Raw genomic sequence first — 14,004 nt, 5'->3', positions numbered from 1 at the left:
AAGCCATATGGAAAGCCAGTCTCTTAGTCTGCATGCAGCCTTTCTGAGTCACAGTCAGAATGCAGTTTTTAATTTTGCTTGAGGCTACATCATGTGATGGTAGCAACAATGGTTTATTAAGTTTTAAATCCACCCCCCACCTTACTATAAAATTGCTTTAATGTAAATGAAAGTTGGAGACTAGGGCAGTTTCCCCAAAACAAAGGGACAATTTACTTGTAAGGGGATTTTAAAGGGCCTTGTTCTGCATCATGGTAAGCTCAGCAATTTAAAAACTGGTGAAGATAGACTGAAGTGAGAGCAGATTTAGACTGCATATTAGTAATATGTGAACTTCACTTTTAGCTCTTCCTAGAAATATCAGCCAGTTGTGATGTCAGGAGACCTCAGGCTGGGAGGCTGCTGAAACCCCTGTGGCACAGATCCAGGGTGGAGGTGGCTGCAGCTTCAGGAGAGGTCAGGCAGCAGCCTGCAGGAACTGTGGTGAGTGTGGGGGAGGAACAGGCAGAGAGCACATTGTTAGGTCTTGGAGGACCAAAGTTAGGAGCCTAACCTGCCTCTTGTGTCAGTGGAGTTTGGAAACAAGAGATAATCAAGATCCCTTGATCCCCTATGGCAAAGGAGAAGTTTGGCACATCTGTGTAAGGTTTGTGTAGTAGGTAGATAACTTTCTACTTTACCTTTTGCTTTGAAAAACTATAATTCAATTGGTTTACAAACTTGAGGTACAGATCTGGGATTAACTTTAGAAAAGCCTGGTGCAGCACCATAGCAGTAAAGACATTTCCATATATGCACTGTAGCTCTATAATGAGAATGGAAACTAACTTCAGTGAGAAACAAAGGCCAACAAGAAGGAATGTTGCCCCCAGCACAGAGTCTCTGATGTAAATCCTCCCCTATCTGAATGTATTAGCTGGGGTTTAGCAAATGGTGCCTTGGAATAATGAGTGAACAATGCCACTCTGCATTTAATTAGAAACATCTGTGCATAACTGTTCATGGATCTTGCAAAACAATTACATCAGAAACAAAAGGCTGAAACCCTTCTGTTCCATTTCAGAAACCTTGACACTGGCATTTCCAGGAACTTCACTTTCAGAACCAGCTCTCCCTGAAAGTGCTTCACTGCTTACATTTCCAGCCTTGCGTGACGTTAGGATGTTACAGAAGTGTATCAGTCAGGGTATGTGGATCTCCATTTCTCCAGCTGCCTATAATCTGGGTTTCCTTCTGACTGTATCTGAGTACTTGCAGTATTTTAAAGAAATGAGCCAAATTTTTATCTTTTCTGGCTGAAAGAATTAACCCAAGGAAGAGGAGATTTGGGGAAAGATGGGAAATAAAGGAGATGGTAAAGTTTCACAACAACAACAAAAAAAGATTGTGCAGTTATGTGCATGTGCACACTTATAGCATGCTGAAGTCAATATTCTGAAAGCCATACCACTAACAATAACTTTAAAAAAAAATAATTTTAGTCTGTGTAAAGTTCATATTCCTGCTTGTCCATCCTCTATAGCTGTATAAATAGCTGTCACTTAGCTCTAAATGTGATCTTTAACAGGTGATTAGGGATTTGGAAATTAAAGAATAACTTCTTACCACATTAGAGCTAGAAGACTGATATGTTCTACAAGAGATTGTCTTTGGAAAACATCACCATCCTGATGCAGAAAATATGTAACCTTGTATTTGAAACTGTATGGTCATGCTTGAAAAAGCCCAACAATTTGTTAAGCAGGAATCCATTTAGTGTTTGGCTACAACAGGATTTCAGAGAATCCTGTTTTGAACATTTTCTATGTACACATATCTGAAAACTTTTGAAAAATACCTTTCTTTTCAGACATGTACATATTAATACCTGTATATGTGTGACAGTACCTGTGTGCTGGGACATGCTGGGCTCTACTTGTGCACTCTTGGGCTGGCAAACCCCTGAACATGTGTTGTTAGCTTAAGGCATCACTAATTTTCTTCCAACAATCTGCGTTCTCTTTCCTGGTACTGACTGCATAATAGCCATAATATTGTAAGTAAGTTTAATACAATTGTTTCGAGCAGGATTAGCATGAATCTGAAAAAAAACACCATTGCTTTCTGGTTTGTTCTCTTTAAAACTCTCTTCTTATTTGCTGTGACCCAGGAGTGATAGGCAGGAGTTTTAGTGACCTAGGGCTTGATATGAAAAGTAAAGAGTGATGAAAGGTTCCCCAAAGCTAATAGCTGGTTATGTACAAAGGGAATAAAGCAATGTGGGAAACTGCAGTACTGGGAATGGCTGTTAATATATGTGCCAGGAACTAGCAAACAGGAGGTGGAACGAGTGGCTGAAAGCACCTTACCTTTTCTACTCTTCTCATTGCTGATAAATTATCTCAGCAGGCTAAAACCAATTATATTTAATTGCTTCTCTAAAGGTTTCCTGCTGTGTGATGTACAGGAGATGAAATTAACACTCATACCAATAAATTGTCTGAAATGTTATATCTTCAAGCTGTAAAGGCTCATTAAGATTTTCAAGCACAGAAATATGTGTTTCTGTTGTTTTAACAGGAAACTTATTGCCATAAATACATTTGAAAGATAATAATGACAATCTTATGTTTAATTTTAAAAAGTTATGACTACATGAAGACATTATACACTTTCTCTAATCTGCAAATTAATGTTTCCAGATATGAAATAAAATTCTTGTGAAAGAGAGTTCTGTTCATATTACAAGCAGGCAGAAACGAAGTACAGTCTTAGTTTTCATGGATTTCTAATAATTTTGTACAGGTACTGGTAAGTTATGATTTCTGAAAGACATTCATTCCTTTGTCTGAGAGGGAAGGAAGTGGGAAAAGCACAAGAAGAAGTGGATGAGCAAAGAAGAAGGGAACAGTCTGCCAGAAAAAAAACAGTAGAAACATTGGTGTACTCACACTCATGGGGACAAAAACCATATTTCCCATCTGCATCGAAGTCTTTGGTTGTGGAACACCAGAGGAATCCATCGCTGCGTCCTGCATCTGTGCAGCTGTTGTATTCCTTGCCATTGAACCAGAAAGGAAATTTGCAATATTCACCATCTGCATTTCCATACTTCACTCTGACCACTATAAGGAGAACAAATGCAGTGGTGAAATTAGCCACTCATTGATACAAAAAATAGAGTTTCTGGACATCTTTTCCTGGAAGATACTGATATAGAAATGCAGTCTGAATTTCCACTTTGAAATTCAATATGCTGCTGGTCTCTCTATTGGAAAGATGATCATAGCTGAAATATAAACTGGTAATTTAAAAGTAATTACATGGATATTACTCATGGTAGAGTGTTAGAATCAGCCCAGAAAAATATATATATTGTTACTATGGCAAGGCAAAGTTAAAAAACGTGCTGTTAATACATTTAGTAATTTAGTTTCTTAAGGAATATGGTCTAAAATGTTCAGTATATTTTCAAAGGTTCCAGGCAGCAGCTGAACATGAGCTGAACATGCCTTGTGCCTCATAAACCACTTTGGTATTTCCAATGCGCCTTGCATGACATTTGCTGTAGCAGGGGGGACAGGGTGGAAACACAGACACACCCAGATCTTGGGGTTTATTTCAGTTTGTCACATGGAGTCTTATGAATACAGACTGGTGTACTGGTGCTGGAATATATGCTAATGCATAGATAAGTCACTTATGCATAGCATTTTTTTAATGGGAGAGATTTAAAATTGTATAAATGAATTTTCAACTCCTAATATTTACTGACAGTCAATGAAAGCATTTAATGTAGCATTAAAATAGAGCAGCCAGCAGGCCATATTTTCTGAAACATGAAAAAGTCTGGTACCTTGTCCCTCCCCAAGAGTCCACAGTTCATCATCATCAAAATGGGAGTCTCCTCCAATTCCTGGTCCTGGTGCAAAGGCATGGGCCAGGAGACCATCTTTGCCATCAAAGGGGTAGCCATCACCATGTTCTGCAGGGGAGAGCAGACAAAAATTAGCAGTTTCTAATGACCTCAGGCACAGTCTACACATAAATTATGATTAACATGTGTACTTTCCCATCCAAGACAGCAGCAGAATACTTCAGTGAGGGAATTTACTGGTTTGGGTTGCACTAGCAAGACTGATCCAGAAGAGAAGCAGCCAGTTCTTAAAAAGAGCATGAAGTGTCAGTACTGCAATTGTCACAACATGATATTTTATATCTCCTAAGTGTGGTGGAAAGAAATAAAAAAATTGTGAAGAAAAGTGAAGTATTGCACCTGAGATTTATGACTGAATACACAGTGCTGTTTCTTGATGGAGGCTGATAGGGAGCTGAAACTTAAATATTGTAGATGAGGGATATTTTCAGGTAGCTCCTACCACTCTCCAACACAGATTGGAAAGTAAAAGCTGATTTCACTTTGCAGGCTGCTCTTTTCTGCTGTACCTGAGACTGCTGTGCTCTTTCCTTTGTGCAGGATACTCCCTACCCCAGCAGGAAGACTGGCTCAGCAGTGAGCTCTGCAAAGGCAGCTTGCTCTTGCTGCTCTGAGCCCTGAAGGAGCCTATTCCTCCTTCACTTCAAGCACTCAGGCAGCTCACAGGGCAGCAGCAGGTTAAGCAGCTCTGCTGTTATTCCACTGTAGGCTTTTCTTGGAAGTACACCACTTGTGGGTAAGGCAGGCTGGCACGGGCATAGCCCTGGTATTCATAGCTCTCCCACCACACTGACCTGTGCATCAAAGCTGGCTGCCAGCATCTCCAGTTGCATCATTCCTGGTCTTTTGGTCTGATGTCCTGGCATTTAACAGAAGCCCTAAATACACAGGCCTGATTCTCTCCTCTGTTACACTGACTTCAGGCTGGTGTCACTCCTAATACTGGTTCAGTTAATTCCCTTCAGGAGACTAGTGTGTCAGTTTTGAAAGACTAGATTTTGGCCTATGTTAGGTGCTGCAATCCCATTTATTTCAAAGTAGACCCTTAAGAGAAAGATTAAAAATGAAGAAACCTTGTGGATGTGTCAGCCCCTGTGAATCTGACCTGCAGTAAAGTGATAGCAATGACTGAATATGGAAGGAGAAGCTCTTTGCCCACAGTTTTTTAGCTGGCTATAGCCAAGTACTAAAACCAGCAGAAACACTTCTGCTTTTGTAGACTTTTTTTTTTTTTTTTTTTTTTTTTTTGCAAACCAAGCCAGTCTGGATGAGGATCTGAAGTCCTGAGTGTACAGAATCTCTGCAGCTTTTGAGGTCAACTCATCAGTAGTTAAAGCAAAGAAAACCAGCTTGAAATGAAAGTTTTTACAAAGAGCTCAGTTATTCTTTGAAATGTTCACAACTTCCAAAGTCAACCTCCCAAGTAATTGGCTGCACAAGTATCTTCATTAGTATTAAAAATTCTATGACTATCCAGAAGCAGTTAAATACTCCATATTTACACTGAAAAGCCGTAAACATTCTTTCAGGGGAAACCAAAATCAATTGAGAAGACATGCAAAATGAAAATGAATCAAGTCACTCATTATAAGCTGTACTCAACCCATAGTTCAGCTTATGATCCATATTTTTAAATTCTCCAAGATCAAAGAATGCATTGAAAGCTTGCCTTCTGCCATGCTAAAAGAACAGAAACCAGCTATGGAGTCAAAATTGGAAGTCACAAATCCATTTTTAAGCTCTAATATGTTAGAACTCTCACCACTGTCACTGGAAGACTGCATAAAGAGCTATAAATAAATGGTATGATGGCATTCCATTCTCTCCTGTGGCAGGAAGCCAGCTCACACCATCTGAAGATCTGTACCAATATGTCTGAGTCCTATTTCTGATTTGTAAATTTAAAAATAAAATGTTGCCCCTAGCAATTCTCTTTTGGAAAGATAAATATAGAGTAAGGATATTGCATAAATACTTCTCTCTCTCTCTCATATATGAGAAAATGTCTTAGTGAAATTAAATCTTAGCTTGTATGAGCCAAGTGTGAGCTAGGACAAGGTTTGCCAGAAAGGCTCATGGGTTCTACTTATTGAGGGTGGATCATTCTAAATTGAAGAGTAATGACAGGAACAAAACCAAAAGCTTAAGTAAAAATAGAAAAATATACCCCATCGACCAAAATTAATCATAATGTCTGCTTCTCCGTCATTAATTCGGTTAAATCTCAGTGGTGTGACATCACTCCAGACTTGAAAGGCTCGAGCAAAGGCATCATCTACTGTCTCAGGATCCAAATCCGGGGTATAGCCTATAATCCTTAGAGGTAAAAGCAACAGGTAAGTCACACACAAACACCCTCCCTGTATTAAATGTGTACTGCTCAACACACTGAGTAGGCTCAGCAGCGAAACCAGCTAAGAGGTAACACTGCTGCCCATGAGACCCAAACACCTCCCTTTGGATCAGAGATGAGTTTACATGTGGCACTTACTGTTTATTTTCTTTTGGAATTGACTCAGCAGCAAGAAGAAAATGATAAATCCAGAGGCTGCAAAGCCTGGATGGCAGTGGGCCTTGCACAAAACATTCTGGGTTTTGCATCAGCACTGAGACCAGAAAAGGAGCTCAGTAACATTCTGAAAGATTCAAGTGTGCATTGTTTTGCTCTTTAATAAGAAAGAAAAGCAGCCTTGCTCCCTCACCTGTGTTGCTATCCATATATTGTTTAACCCCTGTGGAATGCTAATCCTTTAACTGTGTGTGGGATACATTAGAAATAAGATACATGGGGAAATAGGATGAAAAAGCATGTAAGATAAAGCTGTAGGCCTGACCTGAGAAAGGGACAAACTGAAAAAAAAGTGCTGTTTTCTTCTTCAAATGCTTTAATCAGACTTCTTAGTATAACCTGCTATGTTCCATGTAAAGACAAGTATCCAATTCTTTGCAGCCAGGGCTGTGCATAGTGAGATAAACTACTTTTTACCCAAGGAGGATGAGGAAGATTCAGAGAAGACACATCAGCAAGTAGGGGCTGTGAGCTGCCACAGCTTTTTCAGCTGCTATTAGGTTAGTTGCAGCCCAAGAGATGCTTTGAGTCCAAATTTTTGAGGGAACAGATTATGTCAAGCAGCTACAACAGATCTGCTGTTTTTTCTCATTGGTGGTAAATGTTTGTTCATGGACCACCTAAGGCAATGAGTTTTTTACCTCAATGAGAGCTGTATTGGTGCCTAACTCTTCAGAAGAAGATGAAATTAGGGCATGCCAAACTTATTGCAATAGGTTTGTTGTAACTCATGTTTGTATGTATCTAAAATACAATTGTTTGATTTAAAAATGTGTTTAATCATCTCCTTTTCAGGACTACAAAATGAAGAGGAGTTTGGCTGCTGCAATCAATAAGTACTTTGGTCCTCCTGGAGCAGATGGGCAGGTGAGGTACTCCTGCTCCAGCTCCCTTGGGATGCTTGCTGCAGAGCAAAGAGTAAACCCAAAATCTCTTCAGTTTCAAGCAGGATCAGAAAGCTGATGTTGATATGATTCCTCCTGATATATTACAATTTGAAATGACAGAGGTATTTGTTAGAGCATTTGGTAGTTATCCAAACACCAGGGGGTTCTAATTCAAGGGATCTTGTCTACTCCTGTAAACACCTGCTGCATTTCTAAGTGCCTTCTTTAGTTCTTGGAAGAACTATGGGTATATGTGAACAGAACCTGCCATTACCAGTCTGTACCTGTATGTTATATGATTCTTTTCCCATTTTGGTTTTCTTGCAAAGAAGTTGTAATTGGCTACGTCAGGGTTACCACAGCGGGGTTTCTTCATTGTCTCAATAGTATTTTGGTCCAGATCTCCTGTTTCAGGCAGCCCAAAAAATTTCTGCATTTTCTTCAGAGTATCTTTCAGGACAAATAAATTGCAATTGTCTTTTGGGCAGCCATAGTATTTATTCAGGTATTGCTTGGGAAAAAAAAAAGCACATAAAAAAGACTTTAAAATTCATAAAATAAATAGTTAATCATTATAAATAAATAAATACTATAATTCCATGTTAGCTTTCCTCTGTAATTTGCAAGTTTTCTTTTAAAAATTACAATTACAGCAGAATCTTCTTAATTGACACAAAGCATCCTTGATCACACAATGTTGCTAATTAAATAATCATTCCATTATTAGCGATCACCTTTACTTAATAAATCACTTTCAGTTATCAGAGCATAGAGCTTTAATGTAGAACTACAAAGTAAAAATGGGTTTACCTTTTTTTTTCTTTCTTTATTATGTATAAATCTGCTTACAGTTTTAGATTTTGTGCAATGTTTTGTTGGAAGGATCTGCATTATTGAGAAATCAAAGCAGCCCCACAAATGAGACCACATTGATTGCAAAGAAAAACCCCATTCTTTACTCAAACCGACAGAGTTGTTTGAATGTTGGATGTGTTTGCTTTTGAGTCAAACATTGCAAAGACATGAGGAAGAAAGTATTTGGTAACATCTCAGTTGCTTGGACACTGCAGCCAATCCATATTTGCATACTTATAACTCCACTGAATGCTCCAGCACATTATGGCCAGACTGATGCTTCTGATACAGCTGTGGTGGCAGTTCACAGAGTTCTTTCTCATTAAAAAAGAGTGGTCATAAGGGACCCAAGAGATGGTACAAATCCCATTGTTTTAATCTCAAATAATACCCACTAAAGTCTCCTCCCCTTCTCTTAAGGATGGGTTTACGCTGTTTTATGCCCTTCTGTGATAGAGAAGCCATGTGAAATAGCAGGTATTCCCAAACTGCACCCAAAGGGGCCCTTGGCACTGCACAGAGCTGAGAGGTGCCCTTGCCAATGGTGCTGTGAGACAGGATGGCTGCAAGGTACTGATCTTTCCAGTAAAAACAGTCTGCAGCTGAGGAAGAAACATCCTTCAGGCATGGTATCCCAGATATTAACTACAAGTCCAAGGGAGGAAAACAGCTGAATAAGGTAAGGTATATTTGCCAAAAATAGACGATGAATATCAGGGAGAACTATTTCAAATTGAGGATTACAAGAAGCCTGACAAAATGACCGCACATTTAAGTTCTTGCGCCACCAAGTATTCCCAAGAGAAACCTTTTTTCATGTGTATAATTAATTGCTTAAGTTTACCCAGGAGACTGGGGATAAAACCACAACACCAGCAAAATAACGCAGAGGATATTTGATAACTGCAATTGGTCAAGCCTAGCTTTCACCACCTTCCTCACAAAGTCCAGGCTAACCTCATCTGCCCAGTATAGGAAATGGTTCAGGGATTACTCAGAAAAGGATTTCATCAAGATGTTACACCATTTCCTTCAGAAGGTCCTCCATCCATCATGATTGAGCACAGACTATGGCTACTTTTTGTGATTTTTGTAATCTCTGATGTGGTATTTCTCCAGTGGGGACTGTGGCACTGGCAAATGAAGGACACACAGTGGCTTCATCTTTGCTTCCACTGAGCTGCTCTCCACACATAGTTAATGGGGCCTGGTGGAAATTATGTGAAATGCATTGAGAACATAATCAAAAAAAGCCAGTTTGGTTCTTAGTTTTCATTTCATGTAATTTGATGGGTTTTCTTACACCTTTGCTTGCATCCCCCAGTGACATACCATGGTGTAATACAGACTGCACGTAAGAACTGACATTTACTGAAGAACCAGGCTGCTGCTCTTGCCATTTTAGGTTTGGGAGCAAGCTATACAATCGAAACTATAAACTGAGGCATGATGAAGAATTTTACTTGCTAGGGTTCTAAATAAAAAGCTAACCCCTTTCAGTTTTTTTCCTAAAATGGAGATTTTACTGAAGATGAGAAATGACCATGATCAGCTGTTCTATGAGAGAATCTTGAAGAAAATGTAATGTCTATGAAAACCACATCTTGGCCTAGGCAGTTTCCCCAGAGTCAGCAGGGAGTTGTGGTGATTTGGAATTTTGATCCAGCCCATTAATGAAACAGGGTCCAGCTGCAACACAGCAATTTGTGTTCTGATGCTGAGTGTTGGGGCTGCTCTGATGGAGGGCGTGAGGAAAGGCAGCCAGTTAGCATTGCCCAAGAATACCCCAAGAAAGACAAAGAAGGACTGCAGTGTTAAACCAGCTTGCAATTTTCCTCTGAGTACACATAATAAATAGGTTGTTTGAAAGAAATAGAGTTGAGGGGAGATATAGATTGCAGTTATTGAATAAAAGCCTGGCTGTGTCTAAGAAAATAGATTCTCTTAGAGTGGATAAATTGCTGTTAGACACGTGGGACCCCACTCTCCTCTCCCAAATGCACTGCCCCTGCCCCCAGCTCTTGGCTACTGTGCTGCTAAGGCCAAACCTTGGGTGAATTTGTTTTGTTAACGGCTGAGGAATGCCCTATTTGGGTCAGTTTGTCTGTTTTTCCTAAACTTTCCGACACAGCTCCCAACTGGAAATTCTCTCTGTACTCTTCCCCCACACCTCCTTTAACCTGGCAAACTTTCCCAAGATGCACACAAACTCCTAAAGAAAAGTGACCAACTTTCAAGTCTCTATGTCCTAAAATAAGAATAATTTATCTCAATCCTCCTTAAAATGGATTTGCTGCTGAAGAAGAGAAATAATTAGTCTATAATTTGCATGCTAAAATAAGGACAATCCATCTCAATCTCCCTAGAAATGGACTTCCCCATAATGTCACTTTTATGAATGTCCACAGGGTTAAAAAAAAGTTAGAATAAAATGCTGTAGAGTTAGAGCTATAATTTGCTAATATACAGAAACACAAACTCCTTTTTTTTTTTTTTGTTCCAGATCAGATTTGGGAAAAAATTCTTTAAACCTCGGTGAGATTGTTTTCCAAAGTCAAAACTAGTCACAATGGCATCTGAAATTTGAGCCAGCTTTCAGTTGTAGTGTCCCTTAAAGTACTGTTTATGCAATGCACAGTAAACAATCTGGAAAACACACTCTTGAAAGCTATGATACATACATTGAGGGAGTCTCAACTGCCCTCACTTCTACTGGATTTAAGTAAAAAAATTAGATGTCTCTTATTTGCCCTTCTCCCCTCTTACCATTGCAATTTTTTATTATAGTCATGATGATTTCATGAGGATATTTTGTATCTTGAGACTTAAGGGAAAAAAAGAAAAACAACAAAAAACCGACTTTCTTTGCTGGCTTTAAAAATTTTAAGAGAGGAAACATTACTTGGCTCGTTTTAACTTTTGAAAGCTGATACGTTTGCTAGCTAGCTAGCACTTCCAGAGACTCCAGGGAAAGAATGCTACAGTCATTCCTTAGCCTCAGCTGAATCAAGAAAGAAACATCTGCTTATGAAACAACAATATAGATCCAAAGCAAAGATGAAACCAACACTTACCACTGCTAGCTCTTTGTCTGTTTTGGGAGTGCTGTCTCCAGGAAACTTTATGATTGGTGATGGTGCGGCTAAAGTTTTGTTAAAAAGATAAACTTGGATGAATAGTACTTTAAAAACGAAGCCATGGCCAATGTGAGTCTTCATTCTGCCTAAACTTGTGCTCTCCTCTTTGCAAAAAGCTTTTCCCCGCTGCCTCTCCGTTACTTTAGCTGCAAAGTGCACCAGTTGCTTATCTGCACATCTTTACTCCCAGCACCGCTTTCCCTTTTGCTTGCTCCAGCAGTTCCTTTGTATGTTTAAAACATCCAGATGCGCAGTCTCAAGCTACCACAAGAGGAAGTCTGAAAACTAGTGGAAACATGAGAAAAGGGCAGTTACCAGATGTGATTGCTGTGATTTTAAGGTAGCAACAGGCAGATAGTTACTATTGCTGAAAGAGGCCACATTTTCTACTCATTTGCATTTACAAAAGCGTTTATTTATGCCGCAGAAGAGGAAAAAACAAAACCTGACAATCTTGAAGACAAGGTATCTCACTTTGGTATATATTTAAAATATAAATTTAAAATTTATATTTTAAATTAAAAAAAAAGAAAAAGAGAAAGAAATTACTAAACATTATTTTCCTGTCTAAGCATTTTTTTCTATTTTTTAGCCTATTTTTATGGCACAGATATAATGATATCCTTAAGTCATATGTGAATATGCTCCCACACAGTGCCTTGCAGCAAATATTTTGATTATGGATTTTGAGGCAGACCCTGCACAGGGCAGTGCAGCTGAGCACTTTGTCCCCCTCCTGCTGAGGCTACGCAGAGTGTGGGTCTGTACTCGGGGCTCCCTCCCTGCTCTCTGCACAATGTGCAGAGCTCTCAGTAACATCATTGTGCCTTGCTGGGCTCAGAACCAGCTTTGGGCTTTGCCACCAGCAGATATCACCTTACCCCCACAGGATAAAAGATAAATTAGGCAGATTCAGCAAGAGATATGAACTTCAATAAAGGATGTCAGGGAAATTGTACAAAATTCAGTGTTTGCTTGTAATGGGGGTTTGAGCACCTGGCACAACTGCCTTAATCTGAAATTTTGGTGTAAATATGGCCATTGTCATGGACAGTTGTTTATTGTGTCATTTAGAATATTGCTGGCTTTGAGGTGCTGTTACTAGTGGAATATTATTTTAGCTGAATTTCCCTAATCTAGGGATTTGACTCATGATTTTTCAAGATGGGAGGCTGGCAATTCTGCATGATTGCAAACTGTGTTCTGGCCAGCCAAGGGTCTACTGTTTCTACTGAACACAAGTCCAGCTATGAACGTTCCTCTGACCTGTATGTCATCATAAAGATTTCCAGGGCATCCCAATCAGTGCTGAATGAATATTTTCCAGGTATGACCTGTTAACAAATAGGGCTGCTAGCATGCAGGTGTTTGGTGTTCACTATTTGATAATTGGTTGTAAATAGTTAATATTGGCAGTTAGATTTATGCTAATATCAAACTATTTTGCTAACTGCACCCCATCATCCATGATGTGAATAGTCTTTCATAAAGGCAGGGATTTCAAGGAGAGGGCTGAGGGGCTCAGGGAGAAAGCATTTGCAGGGGATTTTGCTGCCCATGTCCTTCCACTGGGAGCCCAACACAGCAGCGGTGTGATGGGTTAGAAGGGCTGGGTGAATCAGCCATGGGAAAGAACACTTGAGGCTCAGGAGAGAATGAGGATTACGGGAACTTGTGTGTGACTGGAGCTGTCTTTGTCAGCAAGTGGCTTTGTACTTATCCCCACTCATCCTCTCAGGAACGAATCCAACCTGACTTGAGTTACAGTGAACAACTTTCCCCTAATGGTTCAGCTTTGAAATGACACATGGTTCTTTTAGCTTTTCCCCATCAGCAAAAATCCATGGTCATTTAAAGTGTTGCCTTAATAAACAGCAGTTCTGAAAATATGATCCAGTTTTTCCAGAGCCTGGTACTTGGTTGTGGGGAATGACTCTTCTGCTTTGTTTGTGATGACAGTTTATAATTGCATCTGGCCTTGTGACACTGTAAGAGAACAAAGGCCAAGGAAGCCTTCACTACATGTGCCAAGTTACTCTTAGGTCTCCTTAATTAAGCAAGTACAAATATTATGGATCGTGTTGCAAATTCTGCAGTTATCTCTGTGTTCCATGTTAGGTCAAAGACTGATGTAAATCTTAAGGCATGAGAACCACATCATTTTCATAAGAATTTTAATGTAATTTATGACAGCTTAGCAGCTTTCATTTAGAAGGGTGCTGTGGTGAAGCAGTTTAAAGCCAAATGTGTCCTGGAACATTCCAGTTGCACTCATAAGCCTCATTGAAAACTAATGAATGCTCTGTTCTCTGTCTGTCCTAATGAATATCAGATCAGAAATGGATGAGGAATCTTTGAATAGACTGTGAGGTCTGTGAAGTTTGAAAATCTCACTGTATTTTGTTTCTTATCCTTGCTGGCAGGGAGCGTAGGTTGAGGTCATCTTTTAAAACATTTCGGAAAAGAAATTGGCAAAGCAACAGAAACCATGCAGACCTGCAGTGAAGCATTGTTTCTCACCTTTGTTTGCATTTTTGCTGGTAAATTGCTTTGCTGGTACTACTTCAGTGTGTGAGCAGTTAAGCAAGTTATGTTCAATTAGGAAACATAATACATAATAGAATATTTTATTTATGGGTA

At 39.5% G+C, this 14,004-nt stretch overlaps 1 protein-coding gene across 1 annotated transcript in view; it reads right to left on the bottom strand.

The window, feature by feature from the left end:
* Positions 1–11,595, bottom strand: part of MMP2 (matrix metallopeptidase 2) — a 29,201-nt gene extending 17,606 nt beyond the window's left edge. Inside the window, exons 1-5 of the mRNA XM_021555021.3 lie at positions 11,302–11,595; positions 7,657–7,883; positions 6,084–6,232; positions 3,836–3,964; positions 2,931–3,104 (exon numbers count right to left, since the gene is read on the bottom strand). Of these exons, the coding sequence (XP_021410696.1) occupies positions 2,931–3,104; positions 3,836–3,964; positions 6,084–6,232; positions 7,657–7,883; positions 11,302–11,445 (823 nt within the window). The 5' untranslated portion in view covers positions 11,446–11,595. The remainder of the gene's footprint in view (positions 1–2,930; positions 3,105–3,835; positions 3,965–6,083; positions 6,233–7,656; positions 7,884–11,301) is intronic.
* Between the last annotated feature and the right edge of the window lie 2,409 nt (positions 11,596–14,004).

This window comes from Lonchura striata, chromosome 11, assembly GCF_050655825.1.
Source record: "Lonchura striata isolate lonStrDom1 chromosome 11, ASM5065582v1, whole genome shotgun sequence".
NCBI lineage: Eukaryota > Metazoa > Chordata > Aves > Passeriformes > Estrildidae > Lonchura > Lonchura striata.
The sequence above is the reverse complement of the archived record's forward strand: the minus strand, read 5'-3'. Positions and strand labels throughout refer to the sequence as shown.